An 18,967-nucleotide genomic window follows, 5' to 3' on the forward strand; every position below is an offset into this window, starting at 1 on the left:
AGTTTTGTTAGGGTAGCTGGCGCAAATATCCATGAGAGACACAAGTCCGAGTTCAAGCAAAGGTTTATTGACAGAGAATATCTGCCCGGCTGCCCTTTTGCAAGGTGCAGCAGCCTGCTGGAAAAAAACTTCTGTATAGTCTGTACAATAGATTAGTTAAAAGACAACCCATCTGGTCCTGTGATTGTTATTTGGTGTTTTTTGCTGTGGTTTCAGTAGTTATGGACTCTTTGGGGGCAGGCCTAATGGGAAGGTCATGCTTGGGTGGGGAGGTGCTGATTTTCAAAATGAAGTTACTTTGGTTTAAAAACCTAACAGTTTCAATGAGATGACAAAGTTCAGGACTTGTGCACAGTCCTGTATCTTCTATTTTTTTTTTAAAGAGAGAGTGAGAGAGGAGAGAGAATTTTTAATATTTATTTTTTAGTTCTCGGTGGACACAACATCTTTGTTGGTATGTGGTGCTGAGGATCGAACCCGGGCCGCACGCATGCCAGGCGAGCGCGCTACCGCTTGAGCCACATCCCCAGCCCCAGTCCTGTATCTTCTATATCTTAGTTTCCAATTTGTCTTTTACATTTTGGTATTACAGACGTAAATGGTTTTGTGTACATTGTTTGGCCATAATGATGGTAAATAATATATCATAGTGAGTGACAGTGTGGATGATGGATATTTCACAAGTGGGCATGGAAAGAGGAATTGAAATGTCTGTTCATTCATTTATACACCTAGTAATATTAAAAAGACAATATCCACTGAAACTCAGCTGGCTACAAATATAGTGCACAATGTTAATACTCTGTTCAGGGATGACAGAAATGCTCAGTGACCCTATGTATTCAATGTCACCAGGAGCTAGAGATAAGATCTCCTTTACCAAAGTGCCGAGAATGTCTTTGGGATGACATGCCAACTCTGCATAGGAACAGAAGGGGCCTGAGCAGAATTGCACACTTACAAACACAAAGAATGAGTTACAGGACATTGTGATAATTAAAATGCTGTTTTATACATCCCAGGAATTGACCAGAGAGTGAGAACTAGGAAATCCTTCACTGAAAAGAGCTGCAGAGATTCCCACCCTACATTCACTTTTTCTGAGAAAGGAGAGACTATGGTGGGGTGGTGGGAACTCACAGACTGAAACAGACTTTCCTTCTTTCTCATTTTCCCCTAATCCATCTGCCATTTGGCATTGTGAAGTGTAAGACACAGAACTGAGCTTAAAGAAAGAGTTGCAGCAAGATCAAATTTTTGGTTTACAAAGTAACCCTGGTAAAGATCTTTTGAAACAGATGCTAAAAATATCTTCCCCTCCTCTTATAAATTCTATCCTTCACAGAAAAACAAGGATGCAGAATAGGTTTGTGAAGAGTAAAAAGTTAATTGCTTCCTCAACCTAGATGTTCTTCAGTAGATAAATGGATAAAGAAAATGTGGTATACATACACAATGGGATATTATTCAGCATTGAAAAAGAATAAAATCATGGCATTTGCAGGAAAATGGATAGAGTTGGAGAATATGCTAAGTGAAGTTAGCCAATCCCAAAAAACCAAATGCCAAATGTTTTCTCTGATATAAGGATGTTGATTCGTGATAGGGTTGGGGGGGCATGGGAGGATTAGATGAACACTAGATAGGGCAAATGGGGTGGGAAGGAAAAGGAGGGGGCATAGGGGTAGAAGGACAATGGAATGAGATGGACATCATTACCATAAGTAAATGTATGAAGACATAAATGGTGTAACTCTACTTTGGGTACAACCAGAGATATTATGTGTAATATGGATTGAACTGCGTTCTGCTGTCACATATAACAAATTAGGATACATAAAAAATAAAAAAAATTATTGCTTCCAAATCTCATAAGTAACATCATTAACATCATAAATAAATTGTTAGATTCTTCAAAGGACACTCAGCATCCAGAAGTCAGGATCATTCAAGAACAACTCAGATATTGTATAAAAAAAGAGAAGCCAAAAACATAAGAACAACCCAATTGAATACACCCAATAGGGTACTACTAGCTATGAAAACTATAAGGGACAAAACTTACTGACAAGGTAAAGGGCTTTGGATGTAGCATTTAGTTATTTATTTTTAGTATTATTTTAAATTTTCTAATTAACAAAAGTTCATTCCCTTACAATGCTGGAGGACAAAGTCTGAAATCAGAGTGTTGGCAGGGTCATTGGGTGTAGCATTTAAAAGGGGAGAACCAATAATGGTGATGGGGGAGGGAAGTAGGAATGGTCTATTCAGCTCTGCACTACTTACTGCATGTAGACAAAAGGCAATCAACGTATTACTCTTACTTCATCCATTCTCCCTACGGACACCATGTTTTTCCCAAATCATATGCTTGGAAATGGCAAGAGCCATTTCCATTCACTTTTTCTGAGAAAGGAGAGACTTTTATGAAGAAAACTTGTGAAGTTTTTCTCCCAAAAGTTCCTCAGGGCATCAGGAATGGCTTCCCCAATGTTTCTGATGGGTCCATCTCTTCGTTTTCGTACAATTTGTGTTAAACCCTTAACTAGCATAAGAAATGACTCATCAAGCACAGGAGTCCAGGTGCCTAGAATTTTCATTTATCAGAGGATCGAGGGCAGTTTGAGTCCTCCAGCAGGCAGACCTCACCCGGTGGGTTCATTGATGTGGTATAAGTTATGGAGCCTGTGGAATGGCATGGTTGACACCGGGTCCCTGCAGCTTTATTGCCACTTTCTAAGGACAGTAGGACCTCTTCCCTTGTGCTCTGCTGCACCCCAGCAGCCAGCACAGTGCCTGGTTATGGCCAGGAAGCAAAAGCCCCTCTGATTGGCTTGTGTGGTGAAAAGGGCTGGAATTCAAAGAATAGGACTAGGGATCACGCGAGGCCCGAGGTGCGGTGGAGACTGCACCATTCCGTGTCGAAGCATTTCTAGAAGGCCATACTGGACGATGCCAGGCGCTGGTCGAGGTGCGTGAGACTCCGGTTTTGTCGTCAGAAGTCAGAGAGCCCGGCTGACACCGTGGGAAAGGCAGTCAGCAAACACATTCTTGAGAGTGATGAGTTCTATGAAGTAATGGACCTGGGTGATGGGACGGGGGTGGTGGTGGCAGTAGTGGACAGGGGACTTGTCTGAGGCTCTAGTGACTGAGCGGCTCTTCCTCAGACCCGGACAAGCTCTGAGGGAGGAGCCACGGGTGAGGTCAGCAGGGAACTCTGGTTCGCTAATCTTGCCTCCGAGGCCTGGCCAGGCCAGCACGTCGGTTCTGGGGTCCGCTCTGCCAGAGCCTCGCCAGGAAGGCCAGAGGCAGCGGCGCGACCACCAGTCCTGGGCCTTCTAAGCGCTGGACTGGACGCTGCTCTAGGCAGCGGACCCGCGGGGGAAGGACCAGGTCACAGGCCTCGAGGTACAAAGAGCCCCCCAAACCGCTCACGCTCCAGCGGGACCTGGAGCCCCGACGTCGCCATCCCATTTGCAGAGACCCACCCGGGTGCTGGGCCCAAGTTCTAAACCCGGGGCGGAGCCTCGCGAGACCCAAACAAGCCCACGTGGCAGGGGCGGGGCCGCCGCGGTGACGTCACTGCGCGCTCGTGCGCAGCCGAGGTCGCGCGCCCGTCATACCCTTGCTGGGGGCCGTAAAGCGCGGAAGGTCGCGGGCCCGGCCTTCCCCGGAACTTTTTATTCCTCAGGCCCGCCCCTCTTCTCCCACCCGCTTCCCGCTCTCCCGCCCGCGGCGAGCCCCGCAACCGCCGTGCCGCGCCTCGCTTCGGGCGCCGTGTTGTTGAGAGCGAGCAGCAGCTGAGGTAAGGAGACAGCCGTGGGGTCGCTCTGGCTCTCTCGGCCCGCGCGGCCCTCGCGCCCCGGGACCCCCGTTGTTGCCCGCTTCGCGCTTGCATCTGTCCCAGAAGCCGTCCCTTGGTCCCCCGCTGCCCGTGGGCTTCGCCTTGTTCTCCTGGGAAGACGCGTCCCGGCGTCAGGACTCGGTCCACCCGCGTTGTTCGTGCCTCGGGGGCCCGTGCCGGCTGTCCGGGCCTTCGCGCTGGCTCTTCCAGGTGCGCGCGTTTCAGCCGAACGCCCGCGGCGGCCCGCGGACCCCGCCGCGGCTGGGAAGTGCACGCCCCTGCAGCGCAGTCTGCTCCCGGCGCGGCTAGCCCGGTCCCGCGTCTCTGCAGGTGAAATCGTTTTCCCGCCTTCACGCGCGTGGTCCACCTGTGCTTTGCTCACTCAGACTGCTGCAGCGTCTGGCAGAAGTTATCTGAAGGTCTAGGCCAGGGCGGTGGGATTTCCTCCTAACGTGTGGCACTTTGGGACTGCTGTGTGTGATACTCGGTTGAGTCGGGAATCTGCAAGCCTCTTTTGCGCGTGCATTGAAAGCACAGTGTGCAGGGCTGGGGTGGAGAGTGGGAGAGGCCGAACGGTCCGTTTTCCGTGGTAGGGATTTGTGACTGACAAACTCTTGATCACCAGGTGCACTTGTTTAAAACTATAGCACCCTGGACCAAGGGATCAGAATCTCCGGAAGTGGAGCCTGGGGCTTTTGCTTTTAAATGGGTGTCTCTGGCAGTTCTGCTGAGACTGCTGAGTTCTGCTGTGGCAAACGTTGTGTTAGTCCACCTGTACTCACCAAAGTTTCCTTGTGACCAGCAGCCCACCTGTGCCTAATGCTGTAACTCGGGAGCTAGCTCGTCACCTTGCTGCTGTTGGTATAAGCAGATCTGAGCAGAACCAGGCTGTTCAGCAGGAGCTCCTGTCTGTATTACAGTCGTTTTCAAGAACTTTAAAACAAACTCTCTTTAAACCAGATGGTGTTTCATTTCTTTGTCATCTTCACTATCTTTCTCACTGACTTTACCTCCTTTGCTGTCATGCTTTTTTTTCTTCTTCTTCTTCTTCCCATTTTTCTGCCAAACCTGCTGGAGGTTTTCTCTGGTGTCTTCTCTGTTTACTTTAAACTCTTCTTCCCTCACCTTTTCAGTCTCTTGAAGGTCATGATAAGCACAAGGTCAGCAGTCTCTTGGTTCTTATCACCTTGGGCTTTTAACATGGTTTATTCCAATTTGAAACTCCTCTCTTGTCATGTTTCTTCTGCTACCTTTGCAATTCCATTTTTCCTCCTTGGGGATGGACCTTGGGTTCTGTCCTCATAGCTGCCCTGTCCTGGCTCATCTCCTTTTATTGGAAAGGTAGCAGGGGAAGTGGTGATAAACAACAGGTTCTGGTGCCAGACTGGCAGGGTTTGAATCCTGGCTGTGCCCTCACCATGATACAGGAGATTGGGTGAATCACTGCACATAATGTGTATCTCAGTTTCCTCAAAAGTAGAATAGAAATGATGATGATATCTACCTCGCAGGATTGTGAAGATTCAGTATTATCTGCAGTGTCTGGCATATTGTAGCTTCCCGTAAAAATACTTTAAAACAATTCAATTATCTCCATATCCCCCCAAATCTGGAAACCTAATCTTGAGATCTCCAGTTATCAATGATATTTTTCTTATTTTCTTTGTGTATAGCAGGTGGGTGCATAGTGGTGAACATGTTGGAGGTTGAGGGAAGTGGATTTTATCTATCTGATCAAATGGTGATGGTCATTCTGTACTCCATAAGTACATCTGAAGTTCAGGATGTGGTGGGTTAGGCCATCAGTCATGGTGAAACTGAAATCACCGCGGGTGAGTGTATGGAAGGAGAGAAATTGTCTTCATAAAGTTCTGAGGACCAGGGCAGAGGAGAGGGATCAGCAAAGAGGTGTTTAGAAAAGAAGTTGTAGTGAGGGGACAGGAAAAAATAATACAAGGGGGAGAAATGAATTACAGTAGAGGGGGTAGAGAGAGAAGAGGGGAGGGAAGGGGAGGGGGATAGTAGAGGATAGGAAAGGCAGCAGAATACAACAGACACTAATATGGCAATATGTAAATCAATGGAAGTGTAACTGATGTGATTCTGCAATCTGTATACGGGGTAAAAATAGGAGTTCATAACCCACTTGAATCAAAGTGTGAAATATGATATATTAAGAACTATGTAATGTTTTGAACAACCAACAATAAAAAAAAAAGAAAAGAAGTTGTAGAGGACCTTGTATGTGGGTAGGAAGAAATGATCGGCTGTTAATTACTATTGAGAGGTCAAGTGTTATAGTGCCAGGAGAATGTCCTTGGAAACCAGCAACTAGAGTGTTATTGGCAAGAGCAGTGTCAGCGTTATGGTGGGACAGATGCCTGAATGCTGTAAGTTAAGGAGAGATCTAAGTATAAAACAGTATATGCAGTCCTTTCTGTTTACTAATTTATTGTCAAGTGAAAATGACAGGTTGCTAGGGTTTTGCATATATGTGTTTGGTTTGGGGATTGAACCCAGGGCCTTTGGCATGCAAGGTAAGCACTCTACCACTTAGGTACATCCCTAGCTCAAGAATGAATTTCTGTTTAAAAGTTGCCTGGCAGATTGCCTAGGTACTCAGGAATGAGTAAATTAAGACTGAAGATCCATATGGTATCAGTGTCATAAGGGCAGCCATTGCTGTAGAAACAAAAATTGTGTTAAAATACCATTAGCACCAGTGTTGGTGAATCATTGTGTGGTGGGAAATCTTAATTCCTTCCTGTTTTTGAGTTTTTGCAAAGACTATACTTTGTGATTTGGATTTTTTTTTTTTTTGTGGTATTGGAGAATGAAATCTACCACTGAGTTACATCACCAGCCCTCTTTAGTTTGAGACAGGGTCTCAATAAGTTGCTAAGGCTGGCCTTGAATTTACAATCTAGCTTAATTAGCAACTTTTAATTTTAAAAATTCTAAATCACTCCAGGTGCAGTGGTGCATGCCTATAATCTCAGGGAGGATGAGGCAGGAGGATGGAAAATTTGAGGCCAACCTCAGGAACCTCGTGAGACCCTGTCTTCAAAAAATAAAAAGGAATTGTAATGAAAATAAATAAATAAATAAATAAAATCATAAAAAAATAAAATGAAAAGGGATGGAGGTTTGGCTTTGTTATAGAGTGCCCTTGAGGTTAATCCCCAGTATCACAAAGGGGAAAAAGAAAAGCTAATTGAAGAAAGTTGTGGAGTTTTAATTTCATGTCTTAAATCACCTGAGAGAGACTTGAGCATATTAAAATGCTGAGAAGGAGTCAGGTGGCACAGAAACAACACAGGTACGTGAAGAGAGGACAGTTGATGGGGTTGGGGTGCAGAAAAGGAAGGCAGAGGTGGCTGGGACTCTAGTGGAGAGATGCACTGTGAACCAGCAGAGAGTTGCAGGTAAAGGTAGGTTCATAGGAAGCATTTCAGGAAGGAGCTGAGACAGGCTGCTTAGAGGGAGGGAAGAAAGGAGGTGGGTGGAAAGTGATAGAGGAGCATGCTATGGATTCAGAACCTGTCTGTGGGGGAGCCTTGACCTGTTCGGGTGCCTGCTAGCCTTAGTCTGAAGGAGTGGGGGCTTTTTGAGCATGACTAGATGGTAATGGTTGGGAATTTAGGAGGATAGCCAGTTAGGTGGGTGGCCCAGGGTTGTGTGGCGTGGCAATTCGAAGGCTGCATTTCCCTTGGGAAGGGTGGGTATTTGTTGTGGGAATGGTAGTCTGGAGGGTATAGTAGAGAAGTCTGTAGGGGGCGTGGGCCATGAAGAGAAATTGGCTACGTTTATATGAGATTATAGAAAGACTAGTTGTGTGGAGAAACTTATAGATTCCAACGACCAGGAAGGTGAGGCATAGTGGCAACCACAAGGTGGCCATCATAATCAGTTTCCACTTGCATGAAGTTTCTCTTGCCATGCAGTTTGTACCTGCATTGATTGCAGATCTGAATCCTCTCTGATGACAGCATGGACTTATGGGGAGCCACCTGTGGGTCATTATGCTGATAGTAGAGGTCGTAGTGGCTTTATTGTCAATGTGCTGCCTTGATGCCCATGTTTACTACTCCCGGTGTCTTCAGCCTCAATCTTCTTGTACTTTAATGCTAGTATAGTCTGCTAGTAGATCAGTCTTATGTTTCTTAAAGCAGTCCTCTGTTTTGCTGCTAAATTTTATTAAAATCCTGTCTTTGTCACATTCAGCCTGTAGTAACTCATAGTATAACTGACCACATCAGACCAAGTATTAGTCTCTATGGTCTGGCTCTACTTCAGTTCCTACTTCCCAGCATTCATTATAGATTTTTTTGGGCTTTGTGCCAGGGTCCTTACTGTCCTCCCAAGCAGATATCATGGTCATATTTATTTTATCCTTTCTCTTTTGTGTTTCCCATCACTTTGTCTCTGTCCAAAATTTACCACCCCCCCCCCGCCAAGACTCAGCTCACCTCTTACCTTCCTAGTCTAGTTTCTATTTCTGCTAGTGCTGCTAGCCTTTATCTTTTTCCTTTTCTAACCTATTATATTTGTTGTCTTGTAGAAATGTTTGCTTGCTTACCAACTGTGACTTGGGTGTAGAAATGATAAGCCTACATGACTGACGATCCTCTCCTTCCTAGGGAAAGATATCTGATACTTAAATCTCCACCAGACCACCTGTGGAAGCTTGAGGCCTTCTATCCTTCTCTTGGACTCTGGGGCTCATCTCTTCTTTCCTTTTGAAGGATTCCATTCTTTGATATTGGCCCCTTTCCCTTTTGCTGGGCCATTCCTACCAGAAGAAAACATTCTTTTAATACCCCCATGTTTTAAAAAGCAAACAACTTTGCTTTACCCCACATTTTTCTCTTCTGTCTCATTTTTCTACTCCCTTTCAGAGTAAAATGTATGGTGCTGTCTACTCCCTTGTCTACTCTTTTTTTTTTTTTAAATATTTTTTATTTTTTAGTGTTCGGCGGACACAACATCTTTGTTTTGTATGTGGTGCTGAGGATCGAACCCGGGCCGCACGCATGCCAGGCGAGCACGCTACCGCTTGAGCCACATCCCCAGCCCTCTTGTCTACTCTTCAATTTGCTCTATTTTGTTTTATCCCTAATACTTGAAGATGTTTCCTTTTTGAGGACATCAAGGCCTTTATGTTTTCTCATCCCTTTGGACACGTGGTTGTCTTGCCTGATTGTTCAGCACCATCTGCAGTTAACACCACCTCACCTCCCCTTTTTGTGTGTGTGTGGCATTGGGGATCAAACCCAGGGCCTCATGCATGCCAGGCAAGTGCTGTACCACTGAGCTACATCCCCAGCCTCTGCAGTTAACCTCTTCTTGAAACACTTTCTTCTCCTGGCATCTGTGACATGCCTCTGCCTGGCTTTTCTCTGTGCACTGACTACTCTTTCTCCATCTCTGTAGCCAGTTCTCTTTTTATCTGGATGCTCTTTTTAAGTCCAACACAGTATTCTGTTCTTATCGCTTGTCCTTCCCTTCTTGTTCCAGTCTGTAAATTCTGGGGAACCTCGGGTGCTCTTCTCCTTCCTCTCTAAATGACAGGGTTTTAAACATTGTATTTAAGGGTAAGGACACCGCTGTTTACCGTATTGCCATCTTATATATCCAGCTGTTGCTTGGCATTTCTAAGTGAGTAACATTTAGTTGTCCATTCCCCTATTCCTACCCTTTCGCTCACTGTCTTTCCTCACTGTCTTTCCTCACTTCCTTCCTTCCTCATTCCTAGTCTTTCACACTAACTGTGAAACTAGTTGATTATCCCAGAATCTTAGCTATCATCCCTTTTACTCCTTTTTCCAACTTTGATAAAATTCACTTCATTAGCACATAAGTTCTCTCATTTCAGAAACTTTCTCTGATTGCCACTATCTAGTGTAAGCCATGCTACCCTTCCTTGGACTACTGCAGTAGCTTCCTAATTCTCTACTTTTCTCATTCTACCATCCACCCTAGCATGGAGCCAGACTGACCTGTGAAAAATATAGCAGGTTATTCCACTCCCCTCGTTCAGTGAGTTTTCTTTACACTTAGAATAAAATTCTATCTCCTCATGATGGTTTTTTCTGCCTTTATCTCCAGATTTATCTGGATTGTTTTCCTTTTAACATGCTGCAGACATGCTGACTTCTGTTATTGGTCTCATCAAAGTCTGTCTTACCTCAGGACCTTTTTAAAAATTATTTTTATTTTTTTATTTGCATACTTTTTTTTTAAAGAGAATTTTTAAAAAATTTTTTTTAGTTTTTGGCAGACACAACATCTTTGTTTGTATGTGGTGCTGAGGATCGAACCCAGGCCGCACGCATGCCAGGTGAGCGTGCTACCGCTTGAGCCACATCCCCAGCCCCATTTGCATACTTTTTTATTGGTTCTTTTTAGTTATACATGACGGTAGAGTCCATTTTGATAAAATTATACAAGCATGGAGTGTATTTTATTCTAATTAGGAATATTATTTACATTTCTTAAAGTAAACGGATATTCATGATAATATATACAAAACAGCAGCAATAAATTTCTTTTTCCCCAATTACTTCATTTTTTAAATATATGACAGCAGAATGCATTACAATTCTTGTTATACATATAGAGCACAATTTTTCATATCTCTGGTTGTATACAAAATATATTCATACCAATTTGTGTCTTTATACATGTACTTTGGATAATAATGATCTTCACATTCTACCATCATTTATAACTCCATACCCCCTTCCTTCCCCACCTCAGGACCTTTATACATACTTGTTTTTCTGTGTAAACACTCATATGGTTGGTTCCTTCTCATCTGTCAGGTCTCTTTTCAAATGTCACCTTCCTTGAAGACCTTTTCTAACCATCCTACTTTAAATATGCCCCTGGTTATTACTCTATTACATTAACGTTTTTTACTTTTTTTTGTATATTGGTTGCCTCTCACTAATTCACACAAACTCTCAAATATAACTTTTTTAAAAATATATTTTTAATTGTAGATGGACACAATACCTTTATTTTTATGTGGTGCTGAGGATTGAACCCAGTGCTTCACACTTGCTAGGCAAGCTCTCTACCACTGAGCCACAGCCCTAGCCCCTCAAATGTAACTTTTATAAAGGCAGAGACTTCCTTATTCTTGTTCACTTCTATATCTATACTTAGCAAAGTGTCTGAAACTCAGGTCCTCAAGTATGTCATATGAATTATTACTATTCTTTGTTAAATCATTTTCTTGTTTGTTCTGTGCGTTGAGTTAAATGTAATGAAATATGCTTGCTTCTCTCTGTCTAGTTTGAATTCCTGGGATTGCCTTAGCTAGCAAGAACATAGTTCCTGGTTGGTGACAGACATAATGTTTTACCGGTTGCTATCAATTGCCCGAAGACGAAGAACCAGCCCAGGATGGCAGAACTGGTCCTCGGCGAGAAACAACACGTCAACTGCTGAGGCACAATCTATCACCCTGCCTGCCCAGGCCCAGGTTGTCATCTGTGGGGGTGGAATCATGGGCACATCTGTGGCCTATCACCTCTCCAAGATGGGGTGGACAGATATTGTCCTTTTGGAGCAGGGCAGGTAAGGATCAAATGGGACTTAGCTTGTGGCTGTGCTGTACTAATGGTAAGGGACTCCCTCATTCCCTCTCTTCTCCACGATAATGTCCCACCAATAGTTAATCCAAATGTTGCCCAGTGTCATGAGAAGAACTGAGGTGAAATCCTCTGCACTTTGTTTAGTGATACTAATGTTTGGGTTTTTAGAAAGGTAGATTTCAACAAAACAAGTATCTTAAAAGGATTTATATAGAGATTACACTTGCATACCTGTAATCTCAGTTACTTGGTAGTATGAGACAGAAGGATTGCAAGTTGGAGTTCTGAGACACTGTCTCAGAAACAAATAAATAACAAAAAGGGGCTGGGGATGTAGTCAGTGGTAGAGCACCCTGGGCTCAGTCCCTAGTACTGAAAAGAAAAAAAAAAAAAAGGATGTATGTGTTTACAACACATTTTATCTCATTCTCTTTGTTGTCACCCAGTAGTTTAAGTCCTGTGACTTTGAACTGAGATAAAAGTGATTGCATTCTGCCTATATCTCCATTATTGATTTTTATTTATTTATTTATTTATTTTTATCATGCAAGGCAGATGCTTTGCTACTGAGCTACATCCCAGCTCTTATTTTTTTTAATATATATTTTTAATTACAGATGGACACGAGCTGGGGTTGTGCTCAGCAGTAGAGCACTCGCCTCGAACGTGTGAGGCCCTGGGTTTGATCCTCAGCACCACATAAAATAAATAAATAAATTAAAATAAAGGTATTGTATTCAACTACAACTGGAAAATAAATGTTTAAAAAAATTATAGATGGACACAATACCCTTATTTATTTATTTTTATGTGGTGCTAAGGATTGAACCCAGTGCTTTACACATGCTAGGCAAATGCTCTACCACTGAGCCCCAGTCCTAATTAGCTTACTTTTGAACAGCTTTAGATGTACAGAAAAACTGAGGGTTATTATAAAATTCCCATATACCCTATGCACTTTCTTTTATTATTTTTAATTTTTTTAAAAAAGTATTTATTTTATAGTTGGACACAATACCTTTATTTCACTCATTTATTTTTTACATGGTGCTGAGGATTGAACCCAGGGTCCCATGCATTCGAGACGAGCACTCTACTGCTGAGCCACAACCCCAGCCCTTAATTTTTAAATTTACTTATTATTTTTAATATTTTTAGTTGTCAATGGACTTTTAATTGATTTATTTATGTGTGGTGCTGAGAGTTGAACTCGGTCTCATACAAGCTAGGCAAACCCTCTACCACTGAGCTATAACCCCATCCTCCCTACATCCACTTTCACCTAACATCTTACGTTATTACAATTACCAAATCAGAACTCATGCATTAGTATTAACAAAAGCTCATTCTTTATTTATTTTTGTTCACTTTTCTCCTAATATCCTTTTTCTATTCTAGGATCCCACCAAGGATCCATTTCTCCCAGTCATCATATGTCTTCTCAGACTCCTAAGAGCTGTGACAGTTTCTTGGACTTTCCTTGTTTTTGGTGACCTTGACAGTTTTGAGTTTTCTGTAACATTTTAGACTTCAACAAAAATTTGTGCTTGTAAAATAGTGTAAATTATATTAGGTAAACAGTTATCTTTTAGCTAGATTTTTATTGTTTTTTTCCCCCAAAAGAAATATGCTTTCTTTATGGGCTTTGCCTCTTTTTAGTTTTTGCCTTCCTTTAGATGAATCACATATTTTTAGTATTCTATTTTATCTCTTTGGACTTTTTTTTTTTTTTTCAATAGTTTTTTAGTTGTCAATGGACCTTTATTTTTTTTGTGGTGCCGAGAATTGAAGCCAATGCCTCATACATACCTGTTAAGTGCTTTACCACTGAGCCACAACCCCAGCCCCTATCTTTGTGGACTTTTAAGCTACTCTGTATCATCATCATCATCATCATCAGTTATTGTTATTGACAGATATCACTATATTGACCAGGCTGCTATTGAACTTGTGACCCTCCTGCCTTTGTATTATTTTTTAATGATTATAGAGATCAGAATATGTATTCTTTTTTCCTCCTTTTGTGGTGTTGGTGATTTAACACAGGGCCTTCTGCATGGTAGGCAAGTGCTGTACCACTGATCTACACCCACAGCCCCATGTATTCTGTTTTTTGTTTTGTTTTGTTTTTAGTAGCATTTTTAAAAAATATTTATTTTTTAGGTGTAGATGGGACACAACACAATGCCTTTATTTTTATGTGGTGCTGAGGATCAAACCCGGGTCCCGCCTGTGTGAGGCAAGCGATTTACTGCTGAGCCACAGTCCCAGCCCTAGTAGCATTTTTTAATCATAAAATTCTTACAGTTTCAACAGAGAAACATTACAGCCCTATGTACTCTTAATTTATTTGTCCATTATGAAGTACTACTATACCACTACTTGAGTATTGTTAGACATAACAGTATAATTGTTTACCTCCTTTTACCCTTTGTGTTATTGTATATTTTAATTCTATATATTTTATAAATTCTGTAATAATTGGCATATTTGCATTAATAATATTTTTCTAGCAAATTTATTTTGAAATGACTTAATTCACTAAAAAGCTTCAAGAACAGTACAGAGAATATCCATATCTTTTTTACCAAAGTTCCCCCATTGTCAACATTCTAATGTACCCGTTGTATCACCTGCTCTGCTCTTTGTAGATGGGTATACACATAGCCATGAGAGAGAGAGAGAGAGAAGAGAGAGTGTGTGTATATATTCCCTTTTTTATAACTATCAGCATAAGTTGCAGACCTGATAACCCAGCACCTCTAAGCATTTCAGGGTGTTTTTTTCCTCAAAAAACAAGTGCAACCTCCTACATAACCATCATACCTGAATATCAGGAAAATATGAATACAACACTACTATCAAATTCATCAGCCTCACTCAGATTTTGCCAACCATTCCAATAAAGTCTCTCTGTCCTTTCTGGTCCAGTATTCTCTCCAGGAACTTGTGTTCAGTTGTCATATCTCTTCTGCTGGCACAGTTCTTCAGCCCTTCCCTGTTCCCGTGTCCTTGACAGTTTTAAGGAGTACAGGCCTTTCTCTCTGTGGGATAATTCTCAGTTTGGGTTCAACTGACATTTTCTTGTGATCAAACTCGAGTCACACAGTTTTTCAAGAACAGTGTATTGCATTTCATACCAGTCATCCTTGTCAAGTGCATAGGTCATTGGCTGTTAGTCTGTTCACAGAGTTGTACATCTGTCACCACAATGAGACCAAAAATTTTAGGCAGGAAGACCACAGAAATGGTGCTAGGCTTTTTGCAGTGTACCACACCAGGAGGTGCATGGCTGGCATGTACTACTGGTGGGAATAATCCTGATCACCCAGTTTTGTTAGTGTCCTCTGAGTATCTCTGTGGGAGCCACTTTTTTTTTTTTTTTTTTTTTTTTTTGGTGTTGGAGATTGAATCAGACTAGGCAAGCACTCTTACCATGGAGCTACATCCCCACCTCCCCCTCCTTCCAGTTTTTGAGGTAATCTCACAAAATTGCCTAGGCTAGCTTTGAACTTTGAATAGCTGGGATTACAAATGTGCCCTGCCCCTTCTGCCCTCTTATAATGGGCTAGCAACCTTTGGGGAGATGGCTTCTGAGATTTTGCCAATATCTTAATGTCATACCTCCACTTACCAGGCTTAACTTCCATTGGCAGTTGACTGCACCTACCACCATGATGCTTGCCAAATGGTGAGGTTTCTTTCCTCATCCTTCTTCTTTTAGTTGGCATTCTACTGTCGGAAAGTTTTTCCTCTACCTCATTTACTTATTTGCTTAAATGCACACACATATCAGGTTAGAGTGCTTGCCTAGCACATGTGAGGTGCTGGATTTGATCCTTAGCACCACATAAAAAATATATTAAAAAAACCCCTTTTCACTCTTTTTGTAGTTGTAGATGGACACAATGCCTTTATTTTTATTTATTTATATGTGGTGCTGAGGATCGAACCCAGGGACTCTCACATGCTAGGCATGCACTCTACTGCTGAACCACAGTCCCAGTCCATTCTTTTTTTTAATTGTATATATTTTTGTTGTTGATGGATCTTTATTTTATTCACTTGTTTATATGTGGTGCTGAGAAAAAAAAAACATGCTAGGCAAGTGCTGTGCTGAGCCACAACCCCACTGAGCTGCATCAGCCCATCCCTTATTCTTAAAATTATATTTCTGACATTCTCCCTAAGACAAGAGCGACTATCAGAACTCTAGGAGTTCTATCTTGGGAGATATGGAACTCCCACCCCAGATAGATTTGGTGATCTCCAAAATTTTAAACCATATTTGCATTTTTTGATATTACAAACAATATTATAATGAGGGTTCTCGAACATACTCCGATATGTGAGTCTGCCTAATAGCATTTTGCATCCGTCTTGCAGGTTGGCTGCTGGCTCCACCAGGTTCTGTGCTGGCATCCTGAGCACTGCCAGGCAGTTGACCATTGAGCAGAAGATGGCAGACTATTCAAACAGACTCTACCATCAGTTAGAGCAAGAAACAGGGATCCAAACAGGTAAGCAGGTAATTTGCCATTTACTGGTCTGTCTCTAGACTAAAAGTATTTACTGTATCTGATCCTATACCAGGTTTGCTTGGTGATTTGGTAATTAAGACTAGGGTTTTAGTCCAGTCTGCCACCAGCTGGAACGTTACCATGGGCAAGTCACATAACTTGTTGAGCTGCTAGATTTCAGGTGTGTGCCTCCATGCCTGGCTTTAAACTGAAATTTAAAAAAACAAAAAAAAATTTTTTTTAAGCTGTAGGAGGGACACAACACCTTTATTTTATTTATTTGTTTTATGTGGTGCTGAGAATCGAACCCAGTGCTTTACATGTGCTAGGTGAGCACAATAACACTGAGCCACAACCCCAAACCAAACTGAAAAAATTTTTTATATGTATGTTTTTAGTTGTTGATGGACCTTTATTTTATTTATTTATGCAATGCTAAGAATCAAATCCAGTACCCCACACATGCTGGGCAAGTGCTCTACCAATGAGCCACAACCCCAGCCCTCAAACTGAAATTTAACTGACAAGTTATAGTCTTTATCTGTAAGGGTTGTCCCCCAGCACATGGCCTAATATATTGGTTTATGTTTTTAAAATTAACAAGTAAGTGCCCATCAACTTTTCTCAGTCTATTCAAATCCTACTTACTGAAAAATCCGGATGTATCAGTAATTTATGAAGTGTCTATTTCAGACACCATTCACCTTACCTAGACCTCATCTCTCTAAAAACTTTTATATTACATTTTTAAATTTTTTTCATTTGTAGATGGACACAATACCTTTATTGTATTTGTTTATTTTTATATGGTGTTGAAGATTGAACCCAGTGCCTCTCACATGCTAGGCAAGTGCTCTACCACTGAGCCACAACCCCAGCCTCTTATGTGACATTTTGTTAATACATGTATTTAACAATTCATCATGTGCTCTCTGTACCATATTTTTTTAAAAAATATTTTTTTAGTTGTAGATGGACAAAATATCTTTATTTATTTATTTTTATGTGGTACTTAGGATTGAACCCAGTGCCTTACACGTGCAAGGCAAGCGCTCTACCACTGAACCACAACCCTAGTCCCTCTCTGTACTTACTTTATATCTGAAATTATTTCTCTTATTTCCTCAAATATGGTAACTTTTTTATGTACAAGGGATTGAACCCAGGGCGCTTGACCATTGAGCTACATCCCAAGCCCTTTTTATAATTTTGAGACAGGGTCTTGCTGAATTGCTCAGGGCCTCACTAAGTTTCTGAGTCTGGCTTTGAACTTCTGATCTTCGTACCTCAGCCTCCCAAGCCACTGGGATTACAGGTGTGCACCACTGCGCCCAGCCACTTTTTTTTTTTTTTTTTTTTATAATTTTTATTTTATTTTTTTAGGTGTAGATGGACACAACACAATGCCTTTATTTTTATGTGGTGCTGAGGATAAAAACTGGGTCCTGCCCATGCTAGGCGAGCGTTCCACCGCTGAGCCACAATCCCAGCCCCCAGCCACTTTTAATAATAGTTAAATAAAAGTACATTTTAGGCTGTTTTCCAGATTAACACATAATCCTATTTCATTTAACTGCAGAGTGGTGTTCCATAGCACCTGCCATTCAAAGCTTGTCATCTATTTATAGGTCCCCTCACATTTTTTTAAATTTTTTTTTTATTTTTTAATTTTTTTAAAGAGAGAGTGGGAGGGAGAGGGAGAGAGAGAGAGAGAGAAAGAATTTTTTAATATTTATTTTTTAGTTCTCGGCAGACACAACATCTTTGTTTGTATATGGTGCTGAGGATCGAACCCGGGCCGCATGCATGCCAGGCGAGCGCGCTACCGCTTGAACCACATCCACAACCCCACATTTTTTTTTTAAATAAATTTTTTTTTAGTGTAGTTGGACATAATACCTTTTTATTTTTTTTATTTTATTTTTTTTAAATATTTGTTTTTTAGTTTTGGGTGGACACAATATCTATTTTATTTTTACGTGGTGCTGAGGATCGAACCCAGTGTCTCGCATGTGCTAGGCAAGCACTCTACCCCTCAGCCACAACACCAGCCCCTCCCACCTACCTAATGGTAGTTAAGTGCCTAATGGTTCAGTTAAGATTTTTGTCCAAATACCTTTTTTTCCCTCCTAATTCTAAAGAGTAGATTCCTTCTAGAAAAGAGATAAGTTGGACAAAGGATATAGGTACTTTATATTTGGATGGTTATTGCCTAATCATTCTCCTAAAGGGTTATACTCTCACCAACAGTGTATGAGAGTGCTTCTTTCTTTTTCTTTCCACACTTTTTATTGGTGCATTATAGTTGTACATAGTGATGGGAGTTAAATATTTGTATGTGCATATAATGTAACAATATAATTTGGCCAGAATCACTCCCCAGCATTTCCCACTTCCCACCCTTTGGTCCCTTTCTCTACTGATCTCCCTTTGATTTTTAGAAGAGAGAGTGCTTATTTCTTTACAGTCTTCTCAACATTGGGTATTTATTTTTGCTAATCCTGAGGGGTGGAAAAAAAACTTTCAGGATTCTTATTTACATCTCTTTCAGTTAAAAATCATTTCATAGGTTTACTGGCCATTTATAATTCTTCTTTGAATTGCCTTTTATTATCATATGTCTCCTTTGATTCTTTATTTTTTTAAGAGAATTTTTTAAATATTTTTCAGTTTTCTGTGGACACAACATCTTTATTTTATTTTTATGTGGTGCTGAGGATCGAACCCAGCGCCCCGTGCATGCCAGGCGAGCACATTACCGCTTGAGCCATATCCTCAGCCCTCCTTTGTTTCTTTATTGATCTATAAGAATTCTATTTTATGACTCTTAACATTTTAAAATATTTATTTTAGTTATTATTTTATTTGTATGTGGTGCTGAGGATCAAACTCAGTGTCTCATGCATGGTAGGCAAGTGCTCTACCTCTGAGCCACAACCCCAGCCCATGACTTTTAACATCTAACAACACAAATTATATGTCAGAATTCCTTTAGTCAAAAC

General features: G+C 41.5%; 1 protein-coding gene across 2 annotated transcripts in view; it reads left to right on the forward strand.

Moving 5' to 3' along the window:
* Positions 1-3,048: 3,048 nt before the first annotated feature.
* The window catches only part of PDPR (pyruvate dehydrogenase phosphatase regulatory subunit), a 40,492-nt gene continuing 24,573 nt past the window's right edge, over positions 3,049-18,967 (forward strand). Inside the window, exons 1-4 of one of the 2 annotated variants that reach the window (XM_081275031.1) lie at positions 3,049-3,805; positions 10,115-10,184; positions 11,144-11,428; positions 15,832-15,965. In XM_081275031.1, the coding sequence (XP_081131157.1) occupies positions 11,205-11,428; positions 15,832-15,965 (358 nt within the window). In that variant the 5' untranslated portion in view covers positions 3,049-3,805; positions 10,115-10,184; positions 11,144-11,204. The remainder of the gene's footprint in view (positions 3,806-10,114; positions 10,185-11,143; positions 11,429-15,831; positions 15,966-18,967) is intronic. The other variant, XM_081275030.1, reaches the window with a different exon arrangement.

The sequence above is a fragment of the Spermophilus citellus genome (assembly GCF_964194105.1).
Source record: "Spermophilus citellus genome assembly, chromosome: 18".
Taxonomy (NCBI): Eukaryota; Metazoa; Chordata; class Mammalia; order Rodentia; family Sciuridae; genus Spermophilus; species Spermophilus citellus.